General features: G+C 44.2%; 1 protein-coding gene across 1 annotated transcript in view; it reads right to left on the minus strand.

The window, feature by feature from the left end:
- Nucleotides 1–550: 550 nt before the first annotated feature.
- Nucleotides 551–22,130, minus strand: part of ADCY8 (adenylate cyclase 8) — a 135,131-nt gene continuing 113,551 nt past the window's right edge. Inside the window, exons 14-18 of the mRNA XM_063131148.1 lie at nt 18,463–18,621; nt 13,768–13,914; nt 5,306–5,398; nt 2,421–2,535; nt 551–1,117 (exon numbers count right to left, since the gene is read on the minus strand). Of these exons, the coding sequence (XP_062987218.1) occupies nt 630–1,117; nt 2,421–2,535; nt 5,306–5,398; nt 13,768–13,914; nt 18,463–18,621 (1,002 nt within the window). The 3' untranslated portion in view covers nt 551–629. The remainder of the gene's footprint in view (nt 1,118–2,420; nt 2,536–5,305; nt 5,399–13,767; nt 13,915–18,462; nt 18,622–22,130) is intronic.

Here is a 22,130-nt window from a genome sequence, read left to right on the forward strand (position 1 = left end):
ATGAGCAACTGAGTATGAAGTAACTATGGGGATACCTGTCTGTTCTTATCCTCAGTTCTGATTGCCAGAATAACGTTCTTGGTCACTCATCATGGTGACAGCAACAACTGTGGACTCAAGGGGTTAGATCCAGGGAGAGGAAGACATCTTCTCTGAGAGGGAAGGCTCTGCTCACACAGGGGCTTGGCACCCGATTTTTGGGGATCCCCCTCTCACAGCCCAGCTCACCCTATTCAGCAGCTTCTCCTGACTCTTTCTGTAGCATCTTCAGGGGAGTGGAGGCGCTGCTTTGGGAAGGAGGGGTGAGAAAGTCTACTTCCTCTAGTGCGTTTGATCCGGTGTAAATCTGGGTGCAAGTCCAGCTCTTCAGTATATGATCTCATCAAGGAATACACAAGGAATACGTTTTAGACTTTTCAATTTGTATATGTATCGGCCTTTGTTTAGTATAAGAACACCATATTGAAACGGGATGGAGTTTTGCGCATGTGTGCGTGTATAATGAATCAATAATAATAAAAAAACCTTGTTCTAAAAAAAATTGAACCATATTTTTATTTATATATTTATTTTATATATAAAAGAAATTAAAAAAAAGAAGAAGAGAAAACACAAAGAAAGGTGCAGGCTTATGGCAACTCAGTTTTGTCGGCGCCCTCTGCTGGAGTTACCGACTCTGGTCCTCCGGAAGTGAGCAAAGTCCGCCGGTTGTAGTGACCCTTAATGATCCCAGAGTTATTGTTCTCATTCAGGATTTGCTTCTGCTTTTGCCTGTTAAGAGACTGTACAAGCCCTAATACGACAGCAGCTAAGGAATACTGCCCGGTCAGTTTTCTTGGTTGCAAGATTAAAGGGTTTGGCTGTACTCTTCCCAGAAGAAAATATGTTTTGATTTTTCCTTCTTGCTCGCTGATGCCCTTGACGTAGATCTCTCCCCGGTAGTCAAAGGCAAATCCCCGGTCCTTCAGAATGAGATATGTTTCTTCAGGCACCTGCATTCGGCCGCTAATACCAGTGCTGTCCATCCGGCTAGCTAAGTTAACAGTTTTGCCCCAGATATCATACTGGGGTTTCTTAGCACCAATGACACCTGCTACGACAGAGCCATGGCTGATACCTAGAGATGGAAGAGAAAAGAGAGTTCGAGAGGCGTCGTTGCCTTCTGCTGTGGCATCAAAACCAGCAAAGACTCCTGTGGCACCTTAATGGCAGTATTCAAGGGCACCATCGGTTAGTGTAAGTGATGTTGTGCCAGCGGAAACTAGGTTCTGAGCTATATGCAAGAGGAGAATCCAACTAAAGTTACATTTGCAGTTGTGCATTATGCTTGTGCGATCGGTTGTGCAACGGGATTGAACAATGGAGTTGTGTAATGGGTTGTGTCACACGTTGCGCAACCCATTGCGCAAGCGTAAAGGACAACTGCTTGTACAGCAAAAGGACAACTGCTAGCACTATTTGACTTTGCAGAATGACACTCTTGGACACTGCTCCTAAATATACTGTGAGCTCCCTGCACTCCATGTTCTATGAATGCGGACGACGCCAGGCATGCAAGTGTTTTCCCCAGGATTTTGGTTTCCATGGAATCTGGTCCTGGATGCTGGGGGCCTGGGATCCACCACAGAAATTTCCCACAATGCCCCAGAGCAATGCTTCATCAAGAGCATTGTGGAAAACTTAAACTGGAACTCCATTGCTGCTGTCCACCACTGTTGCTCCCACCAGGGAGGCCGCCATATTGTTAGGCTCTCCCCCACTAAAAAACAACAACAACCTGGAGCTGGCCTTGGGGAAGTACAATCAGGAGTGATGGAAGGAGCTCCTGACAAGCAGGCACTCCCATGAACACCTTAAGCCCTGATGTTGCTGATGCTCTTTACCCTTGACTTTGCTGCCGGGAGCCCTGCCATCCCTTCCATTGGATGGAGAGACAAAAGAAGGCAAATGGGGATAGGACTTATCACTGATAAGTTCACAGAAACAATGGGCATAAAATTGTAAGGAAATGTCAATGCACTCACTGGCTGTAAATTCAATTAAAAGAAAACAGTTAATATACGTGCGGAATAGATTGCATTATACCATTTGGAATTGTTAGGAGCTTTGGAAAGAATGCTAGTAGATGCTGGAAATATTATCATGTTGATATTGATGTTATTCACATATGATTGAGCTTTCGTCAGGGTGTTTATATATATAGTGGAGAAATGATATCATTGCGTTATTGCACAAGGCTCCAATGCACAGATGGTGCTCCCCTCCTTGTAAAGGCGCACTCGTTCAATTTAGAGAAGAAGAGGCTCAGTGCCTTCAAAGGGGTGCATCTACCCCACTATCCTTTCTATTGACGTGACTGCCCAGAAGCTCCATGCGCACCCAGGAAACACCCCTGGAATTCAACATCAGCCCACACCTACCAATGCGGAGTTCAAAGTTGTTAAACGAATGCTTGTTGATCTCTTGAATGCTTTCGTTCAGCGCGATGGAGAAATCCGCCAGAGCGCATAAATGGCCCCATTTATCTTCACATTGCTGAGGAAGGAAGGAAACAGAAAATGCATTGCGTACATCTGTCAGCTGGCCGGCGATCCACCACATACATTTCCTGAAACCCGCTTCTAGATCCGTGCCCTTCTGGAGCCAAAGGTTTCTTAAAGATAATGAGGGAGGGAAGGAAGCCTTTCGGTTTATGGAGCACTGTTTGCGCATGTCAGTGCAGCGATAGCTTCCTGTGGGATACAGGGGTGTTCTTTGTTTACATGAGTGCAGGACCGTTGGAAACAATTGAGGGGCGTGACATAATATTGTTCCTGGTTTTTAATGTAGCTGGTTTTATACTGCCTTTTAAATTTATACTTGTATTTTATAGTTTTTAATTGTGCACTGCCCAGAGAGCTTCAGCTGATGGGCAGTATAAAAATGTAATAAATGATTGAATGAATATAGTTAAAGCCAAACAGATCTGAGTTCCCGACTGGGAACTCAATGTAAATGTCTTTGTACTGAAGGAAGAGCAATGCGTTATGCTGAGTCATACCATTGTTTTATGAAGTTTAGTACTGTTTAGTCCAAAAGTAGTCAACTTGGTGCCCTTCAGATTTTTGGACTGCAACTCCCAAAATATTTTATTTATTTATTTTATTTTATTACATTTATCTACTAAACCATAGCCGAAGGTCTCTTGGCGGTTTATAAAAGTTAAAAACAATGAACATTAAAAACAGATATACAAAAATTTTAAACCATCAAAAGCATAAAAACAATATCAATTTAAAACAACTATTTTGGGGTCAATTAAAAATTCAGCAATGGAAGCAATGGGAGGTTTATCTCAAGCCTAATTGCTTGAGATAGGCTTTATCTCAAGCCTAATTGCTACAAAGTGACAATTTCAGATGGGAGGTTGCAGCGTTTAGAATTAAGCTTGCAGCATGGAAGCAAGGTGTGAAGGAGAGGCTTCAGGCCACATGGGGAGGCCCCATAGCCTGCATCTGGCCCAAGGGCCAGATGTTCCCCACCCCTGCTCTAGGATCTCAGCCCTGCTTCCTAATTCTATTAACTGGGGGTGTGAGGGATTGAACCTGGGTCTTTCTGCATGCAAAGCATCTGCGTTACCGTGGAGCTCTGGCACCTACTCCTATGACTTAAATTAGTCATGACTTGATCTGACCTGGCAAAAGCTATCCATGCCTTGGTTAGATCATGTTTAGATTACTCTACATGGGGCTACCTCTGAAGCATGTCCAGAAACTTCAATTGATGCAAATTGGGACAAGTAAGTTAGGATGATAACTAGAACACAGTATCGTGACCATATTACACCTGTCCTGTACTGGTTGCCAATTGCTTACTGGTCTCATTTCAAGGTGTGGGTTTTAACCTTTAAGGCCCTAAATGGCTTAGGACCTGGCTACCTAAGGGACTACCTGTCTCATTATGAAACTGCCCAGTTATTAAGTTCTGCAGGAGAAGCCCCTTTGAGGGTGCCATTTCCTGAAGAGGCTTGTTCGTGGGGTATGCATGAAAAGGCATTTTCCTGTGTTGGATAAATTCCTGGAGAAGGCTGTCAATGGCTACTAACCCTGATGGTTATGTACTACCTCCAGCATCTGAGGCAGTAAGACTGTGTGCACCAGTTGCTGGGGAACATGGGTGGGAGGGTGCTTCTGCACTCATGTCCTGCTTGTTGGTCCCTGGTCGACAGCTGTTTGGCCAATGTGTGAACAGAGTGCTGGACTAGACCCTTGGTCTGATCGAGCATGGTTCTTCTTATGTTGTTACGTTCTTATGGAATGCTCTCCTTCAAGAACTATGGAATGCCCTCCCTCAAGTACTATGGAATGTGCTCACTCAAGAATGCTTGGCTTTTAGAAAATGTTGTGAAGACATATCTGTGAAATTCTCTCCCAAGGCAAGCCACGCTTGCTCCTCCTCTGCTGTCCTTCCACTGGCAGGCAAAAATAACTTTATTCAAGAAGGCCTTTGGCCTGGAAGTGGGTATATTGTTTTGTTTTTATTGTTTTGTTTTTATTGTATTTTAATGTATTGTTTTATTCTTAATCAATTTAAATTGTGTAATCCACCTTGAATGCCTTTTTTGCTAGAAAGGTGATTATTATTATTATTATTATTATTATTATTATTATTATTATTATTCATTTATATCCTGCCTTTTCCCCAATACTGGGACTCAAGGAGGCTTTACAAATTAAAACATGTACAAATATTTAAAATACAAATATATATTTTTAAAAATCCAATATATAAACAATGTATAAACAGAGGCCCAGACTACTCCCCAAAGGGTATAAACAAATGTAAATCATCATTGTCATTGTAATCATCATCCTCATCCTCATCCTCATCTCTTTCATTTAACCCTTTAAATTACACCATTCTTTTATTGCTTTACTGTTTTAATATTCTTGTTTTCATTGTGTTAAGGTTTTCTTGTCTTGTAGTGTTGAATGCCATCTTGATGGCTTATTAGCAAATAGTTTGCTATATAAATGTTAATAATAAATTACAGTAGGTCTACTCTGAAGATGGTCAAGTTTGGGTCCAGTTCAATATTTGCAAGGTACAATTATATGCCACAGGTTGTCAATATTGTGTAGATTTATAGTTTACTCTATATCCATGGTAACTGAGAAAACATGTCCATTTTATCCTGGGGGGACGGACATTTTGTGGGTGTGTTTATGGAATCCTGATCCCATCATCCTTGACTTCAGACAGGTGAGTGTGACAAAAGCATTACGAAGGCAGCTCTCTTTGTTAGCCAACAGAAATCACTTCTTACCTGTTTTTCAGGAGATAACCCTGATACAGCCATATAAGTGCTACCAATGGTTTTAATTTTTTCAATGTCTTGAAATCTCTCTTCACCTAATAACTAAAAACAAGAGAGATCCTGTTAATTCTTGCTTGCTCTCCAAAAGTCACATTTGAATCAAGTTGATCCGGGGCACAGCAACTCAGCAGTAATTTATTTCCACAGTTTACAACCTGGAAAACATTAATTCAGTAATGTTTGGACAATGGATAATCGTTTGTTTTTAACATCTTTGGTGGAATGAACTGAATAATCTGACTTTGACAGTTGACTTTATTTACTTTTAAGTATGGTTAATTCCATAATGAATCTGGCTTAACTTATTATAAAATGTCAATCAGCAATTCAAGCATACTGAACAGTATTTTATTATTTGGATATGCAGTTATGAAGTGGGATGAGGGAATATAAGAAACACACTGTGTGTCCTACAGCTGTAATACAATTAGGGATGGATGGATGTGCTTGTTCTACTTTGTATAACAATCAAATTTTTCCAAGTAAAAGTTTCATTCCATCAATTTGCAGATTTATTTATTTCTTTAAATTAAAGTCTGCAGAAAAATCCATGAACATTTTCCTGTCCATCAAAATCCATGCACATTAGGGCATGTCAAATTGTCTGAATTTTAAAATTTAAAAATTAGGAGTGCTATTTAAATATTTATTTATTTATTTATTACATTTCTATACCGCCCAATAGCCGGAGCTCTCTGGGCGGTTCACAAAGTTGCAGCTTGACTGGAGAATTTTTTTAAAAATGTTTTTGTTAAATTGGTATAATTTGGTTTTGCTTGGTAACTGAGCATGTAAAAATGGCGTTTTTTCTACATTTTTTATTCCAATTATGCTTTTTTTATTTTGTAAAATGATATGCTTTTTATGAAAATATCTATGTAAATTTATCTAAAAAAAATATTTTTCTTCCTTGCAGGTGAAAATTTTATTAGTGTGACTGTATTGAAATCTTTGTTTGGTGTGATAAAATGGCTTCAAAAAGAAAAACTAGACAAGGAACATTCACTCATATGAGCAATTTTATTGGAACTGGTCAAGACCTCTTGCCTTCTGAACTACCAACTCTGCGAGATGTCCTGAGATATGGATTATTGCTACGAGAACAAAATGCTGATGATGCTAGAAACTACCCAGCAATCAGTCTTGCAAAGGACATTTATCCCAAAGTGATTGAGAAGTGTTCTGAATATACACCTTTTTTTAAGGATTTCCCTCTACTATATGCCTTTTGGTGTGCAGTTTTCTTAATGTACATATATGTACCGTTCCAAGCCACATCTCCCTCCCCCCGGTCAAGGAAAGGACATGAAAATTGAACAATGAGGATCCCCCTCTCACACCCAACAAGTCACACTAATAATGTTTTAGCAAGGCATTTTCACAAAAGCAAAGCTCACAGCTCTCTGCCCTGAATTTTTTTCTTCGGTGTCATAAATTCTTTCTATCTATTATCGCAGTGTTCCCCAACCTGGTGCCTTCCAGATGTGTTGGACTACAACTCCCATCCTTGCTGGCTGAGGATGATGGAAGCTGTAGTCCAACACCCTCGGAGTTTGGGGAAGTCTGCAAAGGAAGTGAAGCAGGTGGCTACCAGGAGGAGGGCCTTCTCTGCTGTGGCACCCCAGCTGTGGAATGAGCTCCCTAAGGAGGTTCACTTGGCACCTACATGATATGCTTTTAGACACCAGGTGAAGACCTTTTTATTCTCCCAGCATTTTAACAATCTATAAAAATGTTTAACTTGGTGTTTTAAATTTGTAATTTTGCATTGCTGCTGTTTTTATCTGGTTGAGCTTTTATATTGTATTTTATACAATGGTTTTATACTGTTGTTTTATACTTTGAATGTTTTTAATTTTTGTGAACCGCCCAGAGAGCTCCGGCTATTGGGCGGTATAGAAATGTAATAAATAAATAAATAAATAAATAAATAAATAAATAAATAATAAAATGGAAAGCTGGTCTGTAAGTCCATGGAATCTACATGATTTTGGTGTGTGTGTGTGTGTGTGTGTGTGTGTGTGTGTGTGTGTGTGTGTGAACAGTCTGGTCTGGAAACCACAGATTGGATACATCAAAATGTAATTAATTGATTAATTAATTACCCTAAACAAAGATAGGAATACACATAGATCCCTAGCTTTTCCTGGAATACACATGATGAAGTTTTCCTACCGCCTGACACGGATCCTGTAGCCTCCCCCCCCCCCATACACACATTTGAAAATACAATAAAATATTGTGATTTTCCTTCATATGAAAAATTGGATTTTATTATTATCTCCCTTAGTTCATCAAACATGCACAGAGCAGCTCTTGGCGAATGGTGGATAAGCACATTGCTAATTTAGGACACACTCTGTAAATCCAAGCTGTGCTTCGAAACCATCTATTGGCATGACATTGCAGTCTTTCCTGCACTCAAGGTCATTGTGGTCGTGCCCGGAATACAAGAGCTGGAATTCTTAAAGTGCGCTTTGCAGGATTGCTCAAATCTATGGACTGTGCGGACATTTGACATGTCCCGCAAATGAGGCATCAGCGCTAAAATGTTTTTTAAAACCCACAACAACCATAATCTGCCTTTGTGGCAGGATAATAAAGGCTCTGTAAAGCATTTGATTTCACGCTCCCCGCACACAAATCGTTGCAGGATCAAAAAGAGAGAGAAATGATCCTTGAAATGGAAAAAAGTTAGTGTACCTTATGAAAATAACAGTATCGGTATTATCTCCGGTGGGAGATGTAAAGGAAATAGGGCAATTAAGATTAGATTGGAAAAAACACACACAACCCAACACAACAGATAATGAGATATTACTGATGGTAATGGGGGTTGTATATGGAGAATTGTGCTGTCTGGCTCCTAGACCTCATTGTCTTTGACATCAGGAATTTGAGCTTTGGGAATTGTCAAATTGACCTGGGCAGGATCTACACTGGGCCCCCAAACCTCTTCGGATCCTGATCCGGACCTTCCAGCCTTAGGCCTTGGTGTCAGTTGAAGCTGCCGCCTGTACTGCAATGGACCCAGGTAAGCCCCCCTCCCCTAGGTAAGGCCACCCTTACCTGGCTCAGGTGCTGTCGCTGCATGAACTGTGCCATCATTGGTGAAGCCAGGTAAGCCCCCCTCCCCCATTTACCTGAATCCGTCATGGTCTGGGCAGTGGCTTCAACCGACGCCCAGGCCTAAGGCCAGAAACAGGCCGCAGCCCGTTTCTGGCCAGAAGCCTCGGAGTCAGTTGAAGCTGCTGCCCGGACCTTGATGTACTCAGGTAAGCCCCCCTCCTCCCTTCCCCACTTACTGCCGCACTGACCATGGCAGCAGCGGAGCCAGGTAAGCTCCCCTCCCCACTTACCTGGCTCTGAAGCTTCGGACCGATCCAGACCTCCCCCGATCCGCTTCGGAACTGGGCTTCGGAGGTCCAAATCGGCCCGCTGCGCTTCGGATCCAGGGATCCATAACAGAGCAGAGCACACCCCTAATACACTACTGCTTTATAATGGTTTATAATGGCCCGTGACACATTCCATGTATCATTTACAAACTGCTTTCACAAAGTTATATCCTGCTTAGTGTAGATCTGGCCCTGATCCACACATCTCAGGCCAATGTGTAGAATGGAACTTACAGGGCAATCTTATGTACACTTACTTGGGAGTAAGCGCCATTAAACTTATGGGATTGACTTCTCAGTAAGCTTGTGCAGTTGGTTATTCACCAGCTTCCTCACTTCCTGCATGTTCCAATACAGTCCCCAGCTCAAAAAAATGTATCAACATACATATTTTGAGAGAGATCATGTTTAAAATACTTCAGAGCATATTCAATGAGGATGTTGAGATATTTGAGGACTTACTTAACTACAAATGTAGATATTTAGATTTTTATTTTTTATTTTTTTGGTGGGGGTGGGGAAAGGAAACTCTGTTTAATGTGGAAACAGGATGGAACACATGTGAAAGTGACATGAATCTGGAAATAGTCTGGTTCACCCATCCTTAGTTTCTACACTCAGGGAAATCACGTGGTAGCTGGTGTGTAAATCCTGCTTCATGGCCGGGACTAGATGGCCGAGTGATGCCTTCTATGACCTGTTGCACTGAAATACAAGGAAGCGGATCCCTCACTTTCTGCTATCCCAGTTGGCTGTTCTCTCCTAAGCTATGTGCCTGCTCTTGAGTTAGTGAGGATACATCCATGTGAACAATGTGCTTTGTGGAGTGGAGGCAGTTGGGTTCAGATGTCAGTGAGGCGGTAAATCCGCTCTGGGTTTCGGTCAGAACCTGTCAGAATTCTAAAAGCTCGATCCAAGGTGCTTCAGCACCTTGGACAGTTCCTTTAGAGTTCTGACTGAAACCCAGAGTGGACTTAGTGTTCCACTAACATCAGAGCCACCAGCCTCCACTGACTTCACTTTAACATTTCTTCACTGATCAACTCCCTTGAACCCAGTTTACTGCTCCAACAGAAACCTATTTCATAGAAATCCCAGCTGCCTGCAAGAAAATGGGTTAATTAAAAAATCAATAAATAAGTGACAGGGGTAAAGGCACCTCTGTGGGCCCCCCAAAATGTGTCCAAGATTGCACTGGTGTCCATGGGCACCATGTGACTACCTCTGCCATAGCCAGCGCTCATGTCATGATGCTGCCAATGGCGTTAGTGCCAGCAGTTAGGGAAGGATGAAAGGCCTGGCATGCCTCTCTTGTCTTTAGTAGAGCCTCTTCAACCACCTGCTACTTTGATCCAGTCCTGCAGTGTGAGTTTTTCCCCCCTTGGGGGATGGAGTTGGGAATAGCCTTTATTTTATTTATTTATTACATTTATATACTGCCCCATAGCCGAAGCTCTCTGGGCGATTTACAAAGATTAAAAACAGTGAACATTAAAAACAAATACACAAAATTTTAAAACCATAAAAAGCATAACACACAATATTCATTTTAAAACAACTATTCTGGGGTCAGTTAAGAAAACAACAACAACTCAGCATTCATTGTTAAATGCAAGGGAAAAGAGAAAAGTCTCAACCTGAAACCAAAACGATAACAATTTTGGCGCCAGGCATGCCTCATCGGGGAGAACATTCCATAATTGGGGGCCACCACTGAAAAGGCCCTCTCTCTTGTTGCCATCTCTGTGCCTTCGGTAGAAGGAATTGAGGGAGGGGGCGAAGTGGTGAGCAGAGCTGAAGTCAGGGGACCAGCTTGAAGAACGCTGTGGCACCCTCACATTTACTGAGGAGAAATTGAGTAAGGGAGGTCATGTTATTGAAGACCCTTGCCTCAAATTTTATGCATGTCTACTTGAACTGTTCTTTGAGCCGATCCTGGATCGCTGTACTTAACTGAATTGTCTCTGCTTCTTTGTTTCATTTACTTGGGCTCAAAGCCGCTTCTCACTGAAGTCAATGAACCACGTCTCAAAATTAAAAATAGATTAGCAGCTAGCAAAGGACTATATCACTTCGTCTTGCGCTTCGCCTCCAAATTGATCTGTTACAGGACTAAAGATTTCAGTCACAACATTAGCTCCTAATTGGATCCTTTGATGAAGCAGTCAGTGTTAGAAGGGGATGTTAAGTATACCAGTGAGGTTGGTAGTTTTCTACTCTGTACCATGGAAATATTCTGCCAATATGGCTTTTATGTGCCCAAATGTAAATGCTCAGTGAATTGATAGGATATATTCTTACTCATAACTCCATCTCTACCATGAAAACAAAGGCCATTAATAAATACACTGATAGCTAGATAAGAACCTAGGCATAAAATTGGTGGGGTTTTTTTTACACTGACAGATACAAAGAGAGAGGACTGTCAGCCAGCAATGTCTGAAAAGATGAAAATCTATTTGAAATGTCTTTGAAGTGAACGGCATTACAATACAAGGTCTGTATCATCAGCTCTTGAACATTCATGTCTTAAAGACTACCTTTGTCGTGCCCTTGATTTGTCGATCTATACAGGTTGGTACAATTGTTCAAAATGTCACCTTGAAAAGCCGAAGTTGCAGAAAAAGTTATCCCCTTAATCTGGAGAGACAACTCAAGAGGAAAACAACATGCTAGATGGTGCTTCAGTTCGTCGAGGGACAATCTAGAGCATCTACTCGACCTTGCTGTTTGAAGTAGTCAACAGCAAGTGGACTGCCCATCCATGAGTAAATTTACTTTCAGATCGGTACCAAGCCAATGCTTTTAAGTAGCACAATCGTCTCTTGAGTTGTGCCTTGCCTTGCCTTGTTTGTTTCCTAATATTTGTGTATGTGTACTAACACATACGACACTGCAGAAAGAAAGAAAACAAAGGAAGGATACATCAAAGCGCAACAGAAATAAATCAAATGCAACATCAAAGTCCTGGTGGAGGCATCCCTTAGAATTCTGCAACACGTATTCTATGTTTTGAGAAATGTTGCCATACACCAAAGTTATTTCAAGCACAAGCAAGCCTAGGGAGTTTTTGATATCAGATTAAATAGCTGCATTTGGCTATGTGCATATTGGTATACCTTCGAGGCCGGCAGCCAAAGACTAGGCTGTTTATTTCAAATCAATAGATGTATTTCAGACTCCCTCCCCTCTGCACCTCCTGGCTAAGAGGCCACCTTTACTCAGCCCACGTTGTCTCCCAATTGTTCTTCTCATGTATACCTCACACTGGGCTTCCTTCCCCCTTCTTGAGTCTCCGTTTCCCTTGATTGTCTGCTGTCATAGAATCATAGAATAGCAGAGTTGGAAGGGGCCTACAAGGCCATCGAGTCCAACCCCCTGCTCAATGCAGGAATCCACCCTAAAGCATCCCTGACAGATGCTTGTCCAGCTGCCTCTTGAAGGCCTCTAGTGTGGGAGAGCCCACCACCTCCCTAGGTCATTGATTCCATTGTCGTACTGCTCTAACAGTCAGGAAGTTTTTCCTGATGTCCAGCTGGAATCTGGCTTCCTTCAACTTGAGCCCGTTATTCCGTGTCCTGCACTCTGGGAGGATCGAGAAGAGATCCTGGCCCTCCTCTATGTGACAACCCTTTAAGTATTGGAAGAGTGCTATCATGTCTTAGGAGGCTGCTGCTTCCTTCCCTAGATCTCCTATCTCCCTTACTGTTAAGGCCGGCCAATTATGCATCACCAAAAAAAGAGGACGAAAAGAGGACACAGATTTGCATATCCTTTGCATAGGCTAATTTGCAAGTATTGATGTAATTTGGAAACAGCTACCATCATTTAAATAGAAATACAATACCTCTTACCCTATCTGGGGGAGACTGTGACCAGTACTAAGGCTGTGCATGGACTCCCCAAACCGTTCTGTGGCCCAATCCACAACTTTCGGATTGTGCCAATCTGCTTTGGGTCGATCCGATCCTCCCCCACTCCGTGGAGCAGAGCGAGATCCAGAGGGGCGGATCAAGATTTTGTCCCCCCCTTCTCTACTTACTTGCCTCTACGGTGGATGGTGGAGGCAGGTAAGTGGGGAAGGGGAGGCAAAATGGGGGCTGAATAAGCCCCCCTCCCCCCTGATCTGGCTTCACCATCGTCGCTGCATGGACTGCGGCAGTGGAGCCAGGTAAGCCCTTCTCCTCCCTACTTACCTGCCTCCGTCGTGGTCCAGCTCAGGCTTCAACTGAGGCCTGGGCCACATTTGAAGCCTGCGCCGGACCGTGACAGAGGCAGGTAAGCCCCCCTGCCCTCTTACCTGGCTCTGCCGCCATCGCCACACGGACTGCTGCACCGGCAGTGCCAGGTGAGCCCCTCTCCCCCCTTACCTGTGTTCGGAGCTCCGGATGGAAGCGAACTGCTTCACCTCGATCCACAGCTCCCCCGACCCGATTCGGATCCGCCTTTGGTGGAGGCGGATTGGTTCACTCCAGATTCGTGATCCGAATCGGAGCGGAGCACAGCCCTTGGCCCGCTTTCCAGGTGCTAATGTTTTATGGGCATCTTGAATGTCCTGATCTCCCCTCTTATAGTTCTTTATGGACCAGAAACCCCTTCACATTGAGGACTATCCTCTCACAGCCCTTCAAATAGAGTAAGTTAAGTAGGACACATGTCCACAAATCCTTTACACCTCTTTTCCTATGCCCTCCTGCCTGTTCTGTAGGCAACTCTGCCCACAAGAAACCCAGCTTAGCCAATAGCAGCGGCAGACTCTTCTGCTGCCTTCCATGCTGTCAGGGTAGCTCAGCCAATCATTGCAAGCAGCCTCATCGTCGTCATCATCATCATCACCATCCTAAACCCCATTACCATATATTACAAATGGAAGGAAAAGGAGCAGAAATGACCATGCAGAGGTTGAACTAATGCCATGACTGAGCAGGTATAACATACCAGGCCTTCCGACTCTGCCGTCCGTTTCTCAAAACCTCCTCCCACCGCCCCACCCCGATGGCGATGTGAAATTACCTCATCGAAGTCAGCAATGATTTCGTTCAGCAGACGCAGGCACTCTACCCCTTGGTTGTTCATTTCGGTCTGGGAATAGAAGTCGGCAAAGCCGGGTATGGAAGCAAACATGACGCCGACGGCATCGTAGGACTGAGAATACAGCTCCTAGGGATGCAATGAAGAGCAAATAGAAAAAATGCAACCAATTGGCATATATTGTAGGTGATGATCTTCTGCAGCATTTCATTTCCTGCAGCTAGGGAAGGAAAGGAACCTCTCATGCAAGCACTGAGTCATTACTGACTCTTGGAGGGACGCCAGCTTTCGCTGACATTTTCTTGGCAGGCCTTATAGCGGGGTGGTTTGCCGTTGCCTTCCCTGGCCGTGATTGCCTTTTCCCCACCTAACTGGGTACTCATTTTACCGACCTCGGGAGGATGGAAGGCTGAGTCGACCCAAGCCGGCTGCCTGAAACCAGCTTCCGCTGGGATCGAACTCAGGCCGTGGGGAGAGTTTCAGCTGCAGAAACTGCTGCTTTACCGCTCTGCACCACATGAGGCTAATCCTGCAGCTAACATTCTACATAATGTGTTTTGTCCATCTTACAAGTAAAAGGGAAGCCATCGAGTCCAACCCCCTGCTCAATGCAGGAATCCAACTTAAAGCATACCTGACAGATGGCTATCCAGCTGCATCTTGAAGGCCTCTAGGGCAGGAGAGCCCACAACCTCCCTAGGTAATTGGTTCCATTGTCATACCTTCCTGTAACTTGAACCCATTATTCCATGTCCTGCCACTCTGGGATGATCCAGAAGGGATCCTGGCTTTCCTCTGTGTGACAACCTTCCAAGCACTTGAAGCTGTCATGTCTCCCATTGGCCTTCTCTTCTCCCTAAACATGCCCAGTTCTTTCAGTCTGTCCTCACAGGGCTTTGTTTCCTGACCCCTGATCATCCTTGTTGCCCTCCTCTAAACATGCTCCAGCTTGTCTGCATCCTTCTTGAAGTGTGGAGCCCAAAACTAGATGCAATAGTCCCCTTCCAACTCTGCTATTCTATGATTCTATGAAAATGTTTGGTACTTACTCATCCATTAACCCTCTAAGGAACAAAGCACATGTTATATAGAAGATCCATGATGCAATCTCCCAATATGTCCATTTTTCTTTCACTTTAAAGCCTCTACAGGGAACTCTGAATTTAAGTGGTGCTGAGGTAGAGAGGTTAGTTCTTGTCTTACACATCAATTTCCTGATCTAAATCACCTCCAAAGCTGCTGATAGCCCTTAGGAATATATTTCTATTTCTATATCAATATCATACTAATATTGAACTCATTCTCTGAGTGAAAATTCTTAGGTAGCCAAAGATGCACCATTCAAGCAGAAGATGGAGATAGTCCTACCAAAAAAAAATGCCCTTTGAAAGAAAAGCCCTAAAGACCCAATCAGAATCCTGACTGTCTCGGGGTGCGGGTGTGAGAGCAGGGAATGCATGGAGTATCCTGGGAAAAGGTGTGACGATTATAGAACTCACTACCACAAGATATAGAGCTTTATCACACCAGCGTTATACTGTGCAATCACTGCGAATTGCATGCAAAGGACTCAGAAGTTTTCCACTTTATAATCTGCTTTGATTGTGAAGTACTCCCATGCATCCTGCCTTAATTGTGCAATAAAGCCAAAAGATTCACCGTATTTAGCCCCTACTTTATGCAGGAGCAGGATTTTAAACAAATGCTTGCATCTGCGTAAGCTTTAAAGATAAAGACACCAAAATTGGCACAGTAATAGATATTAGGGAGAGTTTTAAGCATACCAAATTTGAATTGAATTGGGTCATCTGCTGATTTTTTATGATTTTTTTTTTACATTCCCCCCCCCCTTAAACTCACTTCCTGGTAAGCAAAGGATCGCTGTCGCCCGGTAGCAAAAACAACAACCGCGAAATCTTAGCACTACAGGGATAATCCAAGGGAAGAAGGTACGTGGGATGAAGTTTACAGTGATTGCCACTAATTTAGATGTCATTAAAAGGGGATTAGAAAAAAATTCATGGAGTAGAAAGGTTTCAGTGTCTACTAGTCCTGCTGGCTATAGGGTACCTCCAGTATCGGGGAAGTATGCTTATGTTCATTAGTTGCGGGGAACATGGGTGAGAGGGTGTTGTTGCACTCATGTCCTGCTTGTGCATGTTCCATCGACAGCTGGTTGGCCTCTATGTCATCAGAATGCTGGATTAGATGGACCCTTGGTCTGATCTGGCATGATTCTTCTTGCGTTATGTTCTTAAGTATCTGCTCATGTGTCTGCTGCATTTTAACCACCCCATCAGTGCACCAATGTCTATGGGCCAAATCATACTATGAATTGAGAGAGAGAGAGAGAGAGAGAGAGAGAGGGAGGGAGGGAGGGAGAGGGAGAGAGGGAGAGGGAGAGAGAGAGAGAGAGGGAGAGGGAGACTCACCTTATACAATATTTTTGCTCATTTTGCTGGTTTCGACCAGGAAGTATTGAGATGGAAAGCCCTAAGCAAATGTCTGCATGACATAGCATAATTTCCCCTGCTCCGTTCCTCAGAGAATAGGGAATTCAACTTCTTACGTAGGCAAGCATTTACTGCATTGAAACCTGATTGAGCCAGACAGCCAATTCACAAATCCTCTGCAGGTATGATTATTCAATGAAAAAGCTCGAGAGAAGAGGGATTAGAGGGAGAGATCAGAGACCATGTCTGAGAATAATAGTTGTAAATGGCAATCCATGAGCAGAGCACCCTGCATAGTGAGAACAGATGTGGTTAAGCATAACAGTGTAGGTGTTGCTCTTCTTTGTATTGCATGGTGTCATGGGCTGGAATGGGGTTGGAAGAGATCCAAAGGATATCAAATGCCAGGCCTCTTGCCTCCAGGACGGGCTCCCCAAACATCCATAGGGTAACCCATATCTTTGGCTATATTGTGCCATGAGAATGTTGCAGGTAAAAACACACTGAACCCATCTTCTGGTTTTCCTTGTATTCCGGTTTCCTCTCATTGCTTAGTTAAAAATTGCCAGCATCACAGAATATAAGTGAATATTCTGAATATCACAAATTGCTGGAGAGGATGTAAAAAAAAAAGGAATGTATTTACATATGTGGTGGGAATGTGAATTTGTTCAAAAATTGTGGAAAATGGTGTTTAAAGAGATAAAAGATATTGTTGGAATGGAGATTGAAGAGACACCTATGGTGGCATTGCTATCATTATATGGAGAATTAAAGTGTAATAAAGAAACAAAAGAACTGATAACAAATTTGCTGACAGCAGCAAGGTTGATCATATCTAGGAACTGGAAGGTACAAGGAGATTATCATGTCGAAGATTGGTATAAAGAGATTTGGGATATTGCTATAAATGATAAATTGACATGTAATATAAAAGTAAGAAGAGGGATAACAAAAATGAATGATTTTGAGGCAATTTGGAATCAGTTCCTAGAATATGCATTATCTAAGGGGAGTGGAAAACCACCTCCAGAAGAATCAATGAGATTCTGGAAACAGGAATAGATCCCGGGGTGGGGTGGGGTGCATTTTATGTTATGAGATGATGTCAAAATATTAAATTAGAAATGTTATAGGTTATTCAATTCCATGTATTATGATTTTAATTTGTAAATTTTTTTGTTTTGTTTTGTTTTATTACTGTATTGATGTATGTTTAAGTTTAATAAAAAATATATATATAAAAAAAACCACACTGAACCCATCTTCTGGTTTTCCTTGTATTCCGGTTTCTTCTTATTGCTTAGTTAAAAATTGCTAGCATCACAGAATATAAGTGGACCTGCAATTCCATTTATGGTGCTCTTATAGTGCTTAGTCAGCCAGCCATGCCCTCTTCCATAATATTCCATTCCATTCCATTTCCCCCTCCCACCCTTCTGTGGTCCCCTTTGCTGTATTGCCACCCTCCTGTCCTCCCACCCCAAAATCCAGCATTGCTTTACATGAGAACCTAAGAAGAGCCCTGCTGGATCAGACCAAGGGTCCATCTCGTCCAGCACTCTGTTCACACAGTGGCCATCAGGTGTCGACCAGGGACCAACAAAACAGGATACGGTGCAACACCACCCTCCCACCCATGTTCCCCAGCAACTGGTGCACACAGGCTTACTGCCTCAAATACTGGAGGAAGCACAGAACCATCAGGGCTAGTAGCCATTGACAGCCTTCTCCTCTGGGAGATTGCACAAAGATAACAAGAAAATTCCTCTCCTTGTCTCTCCCCAAGCCCCCACTATCCTCCAGGACAGGGGGCTTGGGCTTGGGGAGGGGGAGTGGCCCACTGAGGGAGCCCAAGGCCCCATGACCTGGATGAGGAATCTCCATGGCCAGATTAGGCCCATGGGGTGGACGTTCTCCATCACTGACTTAGTACATTTCAGTCAAGGTATTTGGGTTTTCTAGTTGCATGGATATTATTCGTGTAAGATTTTGGAGCAACCTAGATATGCATGTGTGTGCAGAAGAGAACGAGAGCTTTGCTTTATGTTTTCTTTGCAGCAGTTCCCGCTGTTGAAGAGGCAAGCCTTTTTAGTGGTTTGACTCTGGCAGCAAGAACGTCACTGAAGAAAAACCAGAAGAGAAGTTCTCACTGTTCCAAGAGAAGCCCCTTCTTTAGGTACTGGCCGTGATCAGGTGAAACCAGAACCAAAATATGACATACTTCATTATCCCGGTCCTTTTCCAAGAAGTGACGGGCAACATGACTTGGCAGGATATTGCGTAGCATGTTCTCGTTGTGCTCTCTTAGCTCCTTCATCTCATTGATTTCTTCTTTGGCTTGGCCACGCCACAGGAAGTCCAGCCTTGCTGTGTATTCAAGCTGCAAAGATGACGTGACAGGGACAAAAATAACACACAGTGTCATGCTTCTTAGATCCTAGATTTTTGATAAATGGAGCCAATGACGCACATCAAGTCTTTGAGGGACCCCTAAACACTTGCTTCCTGTTATGAAGCTGTAATTGGCAGAAAATCAGACGGTAAAGAAGGTTTGGGCACCTACAGCTAGGGGCTGCCCTGATGGCACTGTTCCCCCTAAAGTCCACGGTTTGACTCCCGCAGGGTTGCACTGGTTAATCCCCATGCCAAGGAGGGAGTGTTAGGTTTCCGGAGGTCCTCTGGGTACTGGAGATGCCCCCTGCCCTCTTCCTGGCTTCAGGCAACCAATTGCTAGTCGCCATCCACCTGGACTGCCTCCACCCTAGATTGACCACAGAATGAGGTCAGATAGTGGAAGAGCTGGGGTGACCTCGCTCCCAGGGAAAAAGTCAGGGTAAGTCCCCAACGTTTTAACTGTGCAGCTTAGCAGAAAAGTCCCTTGGTAGCTGCAAGTCTGTGGCTGCATCATATAACTGATGCAGCGCTGATTGGCAGCCACTGCAGGGCTCTGAACACATTTCGACCACCCCCTACTCTTCTCCATAAATCTAATGGCATATAGGTGAAGATGCCATTAGCAAATCTTCCCCATCAAAATACAGAATAAACTGGCCCACATCTAAGAATCAAATCACACGTTACACGAATGAAGTAGCATCCAGTCCCCTCTCTACTTTTTATTTACTCCAGAATAAGCATGCAAAGCCTGATCCAGATTGGGGCCACCACATACGTGAAGGTGAGATTCCTCCCCACCAGCTGGTTCCTTTTAGAAATTGCCCTCCCTGTGTAGTAGCAGCTAAAAAAAGGAAAGCAAATCAGAACCTCCATTGGCACCAATAAAGGTGTTTCCTCTTTTTTAAAATTTGCTGCACTGGGTAGGGAGAGGAACGTTGGGAGGGAAGAGCTGAGGAGGGAAATAGTAAACATCCCCTTCCTGTGCATGGTGGTCCTAATCCAGCTCAGGGCCCTGCATGCTTACTTTGGAGTAAATGAAAGGTAGAGGTTTAGCAGGACATGATTTCAGGGAACTTCGTAATTCAGTTATCATCTAGTTTGACCCTGAGAATATTCATCAAAGATAAAATTGACGAAAGCATGAAATCAATTCTAATGTGATGAATTATAAACGTCAAGGCACCAACAATTTCTCCTTTGAATTCGGGGATTCGATACTGCCTGAATTCACATGGGCACCATCTAGGCACTTTTTAGCCCATGCTAAAGAAAGTGAGCCTTCGCAGATGCATCTCATATGACGGCTTTCTGTATGCAGCTGGCCAAAGAGAATCCAAAGGATACTTTAGGGCAGTCACACAGCCAGAGGTGGTTCAGATGTCCAGATCTAGACTGCCCCCCCATTGCTCTTTGGAGAGAATGGGAGCTCTCCCCTCATCAAAAATAAATAAATAAATAAATAAATGCAACTAGTAAGAGAAGGGGGAATATGTGATCCAGAGTGGGGGTAGGCAAAGGGTTAAATAGGGTGACCAAAGATACAGTTGTATTGAAAAGGGAATTTCAGCAGGTGTTATTTGTATATATGGAGAACCTGGTGAAATTTCCTCTTCGTCACAACAGTTAAAGCTGCAGGTGCCCTGCCCTCTTTTAAATCTGCTCACTCTAGGATAGCTCCTGCACCTTTAACTATTGTGATGCATAAAGAATTTCACCAGGTTCCCCATATATACAAATTAGGGGTGTGCACGGACCCCCCGCTCCGCTTCACTTCCAGATCCGCGATTTGCGGATCGGGCCGCTCCGCCCCGCCCCCTCTCCGCGTATGTCCACTCCGCTCCGCTCGGAGCTCTGGATCCGGATCGGAGCTCCTTTCCCCCCCCCCCCCATAGGCTTGCATTAAGATAAAAAAGTATACAACTTTTTTTCTGTTCAAGTTAGAAACCTCAAGTTTGGCACCATGACACCTCATGGAGGTATACACACGCACGCCAAGACTCAAGGCAATCCCATCATTCCCTGATTTTTTGGGAATTTATGAAAACCGGGCACCCCATTCACACCCCTTTCCATAGCTCCGTCAATTTGCACGTTAAAAATCTCAAACTCGCCACCATGAAAGCTTATCCAGGGGTGCACACGCACGCCAAGACTCAAGGCAGTCCCATCATCCCCTAATTTTTTGGGAATTTATGAAAACCGGGCACCCCATTCACATCCCTTTCCATAGCTCCGTCAATTTGCACTTTAGAAACCTCAATCTCGCCACCATGATAGCTTGTCCAGGGATACATACGCGCACCAAGACTCAAGGCAGTCCCAGCGGCAGAGCCCGGTAAAGGACCAAGGGAGAGGGGGACCTTACCTGCCTCCGTCCGTGGTCCGTCGCCATCTTCAACTGAGCCCGCGGTTCCACCAGGAAGTCTGGCCCGCAAGCGGCCAAGGCTTCCTGGTGGAACCACGGGCTAAATTGAAGACGCCAACGGACCACGGACGGAGGCAGGTAAGGGAGAGGAGGGCAGGGAGGGGGGTTACCAGGCCCTGCCGCCATCGCCGCATAGGCGACAGCGACAGCGGCAGGGCCCGGTAAACCCCACTTACCTTTCCGGCGGAGCTCTGGATCGAGGCGAAGGATCCGCCTTCACCTCGATCCTCTTCGCCACGCTCCGCCGGCCCCCCAATCCTCTTCGCCTCCGCCTTAAGGGCAGGCTAAGCCCCCCGCTCCGCTCCTGCTTCTCCGGTCCGATTAGAAGCGGAGCACATCCCTAATACAAATGACACCTGCTGAAATTCCGTTTTCTATGCAAGTGTTAAAGATACAGGAGCCCTGTCTTCTTTTCATAGAATCATAGAATCATAGAATAGGAGAGTTGGAAGGGGCCTACAAGGCCATCGAGTCCAACCCCCTGCTCAATGCGGGAATCCACCCTAAAGCATCCCTGACAGATGGTGGTCCAGCTGCCTCTTGAATGACTCTAGTGTGGGAGAGCCCAAAACCTCCCTAGGTAACTGATTCCATTGTCGTACTGCTCTAGCAGTCAGGAGGTTTTTCCTGATGTCCAGCTGGAATCTGGCTTCCTTTAACTTGAGTCCGTTATTCCGTGTCTTGCACTCTGGGAGGATCGAGAAGAGATTTTGGCCCTCCTCTGTGTGACAACCTTTTAAGTATTTGAAGAGTGCTATCATGCTCCCCTCAATCTTCTCTTCTCCAGGCTAAACATGCCCAGTCCTTTCAGTCTCTCTTCATAGGGCTTTGTTTCCAGACCCCTGATCATCCTGGTTGCCCTCATATGGTCACACTAGGTTAAAGCTCTTTAGCTCACATCAGGGTCTCAATCCTGGATTAGCCCCCTGACACATACACATACCTGCAATTTTCATTATAAAAGCACCACATTTAGTTTGGCCCAAAGTCACAGTGATTTCAGGGAACCTCAAAGATTTGGTTTGCACTAGGTGCCATCACTATGATTGTGCAGGGATGTCCTCAGT

Source organism: Elgaria multicarinata, chromosome 7 (assembly GCF_023053635.1).
Source record: "Elgaria multicarinata webbii isolate HBS135686 ecotype San Diego chromosome 7, rElgMul1.1.pri, whole genome shotgun sequence".
In the NCBI taxonomy this organism is placed as follows: domain Eukaryota; kingdom Metazoa; phylum Chordata; class Lepidosauria; order Squamata; family Anguidae; genus Elgaria; species Elgaria multicarinata.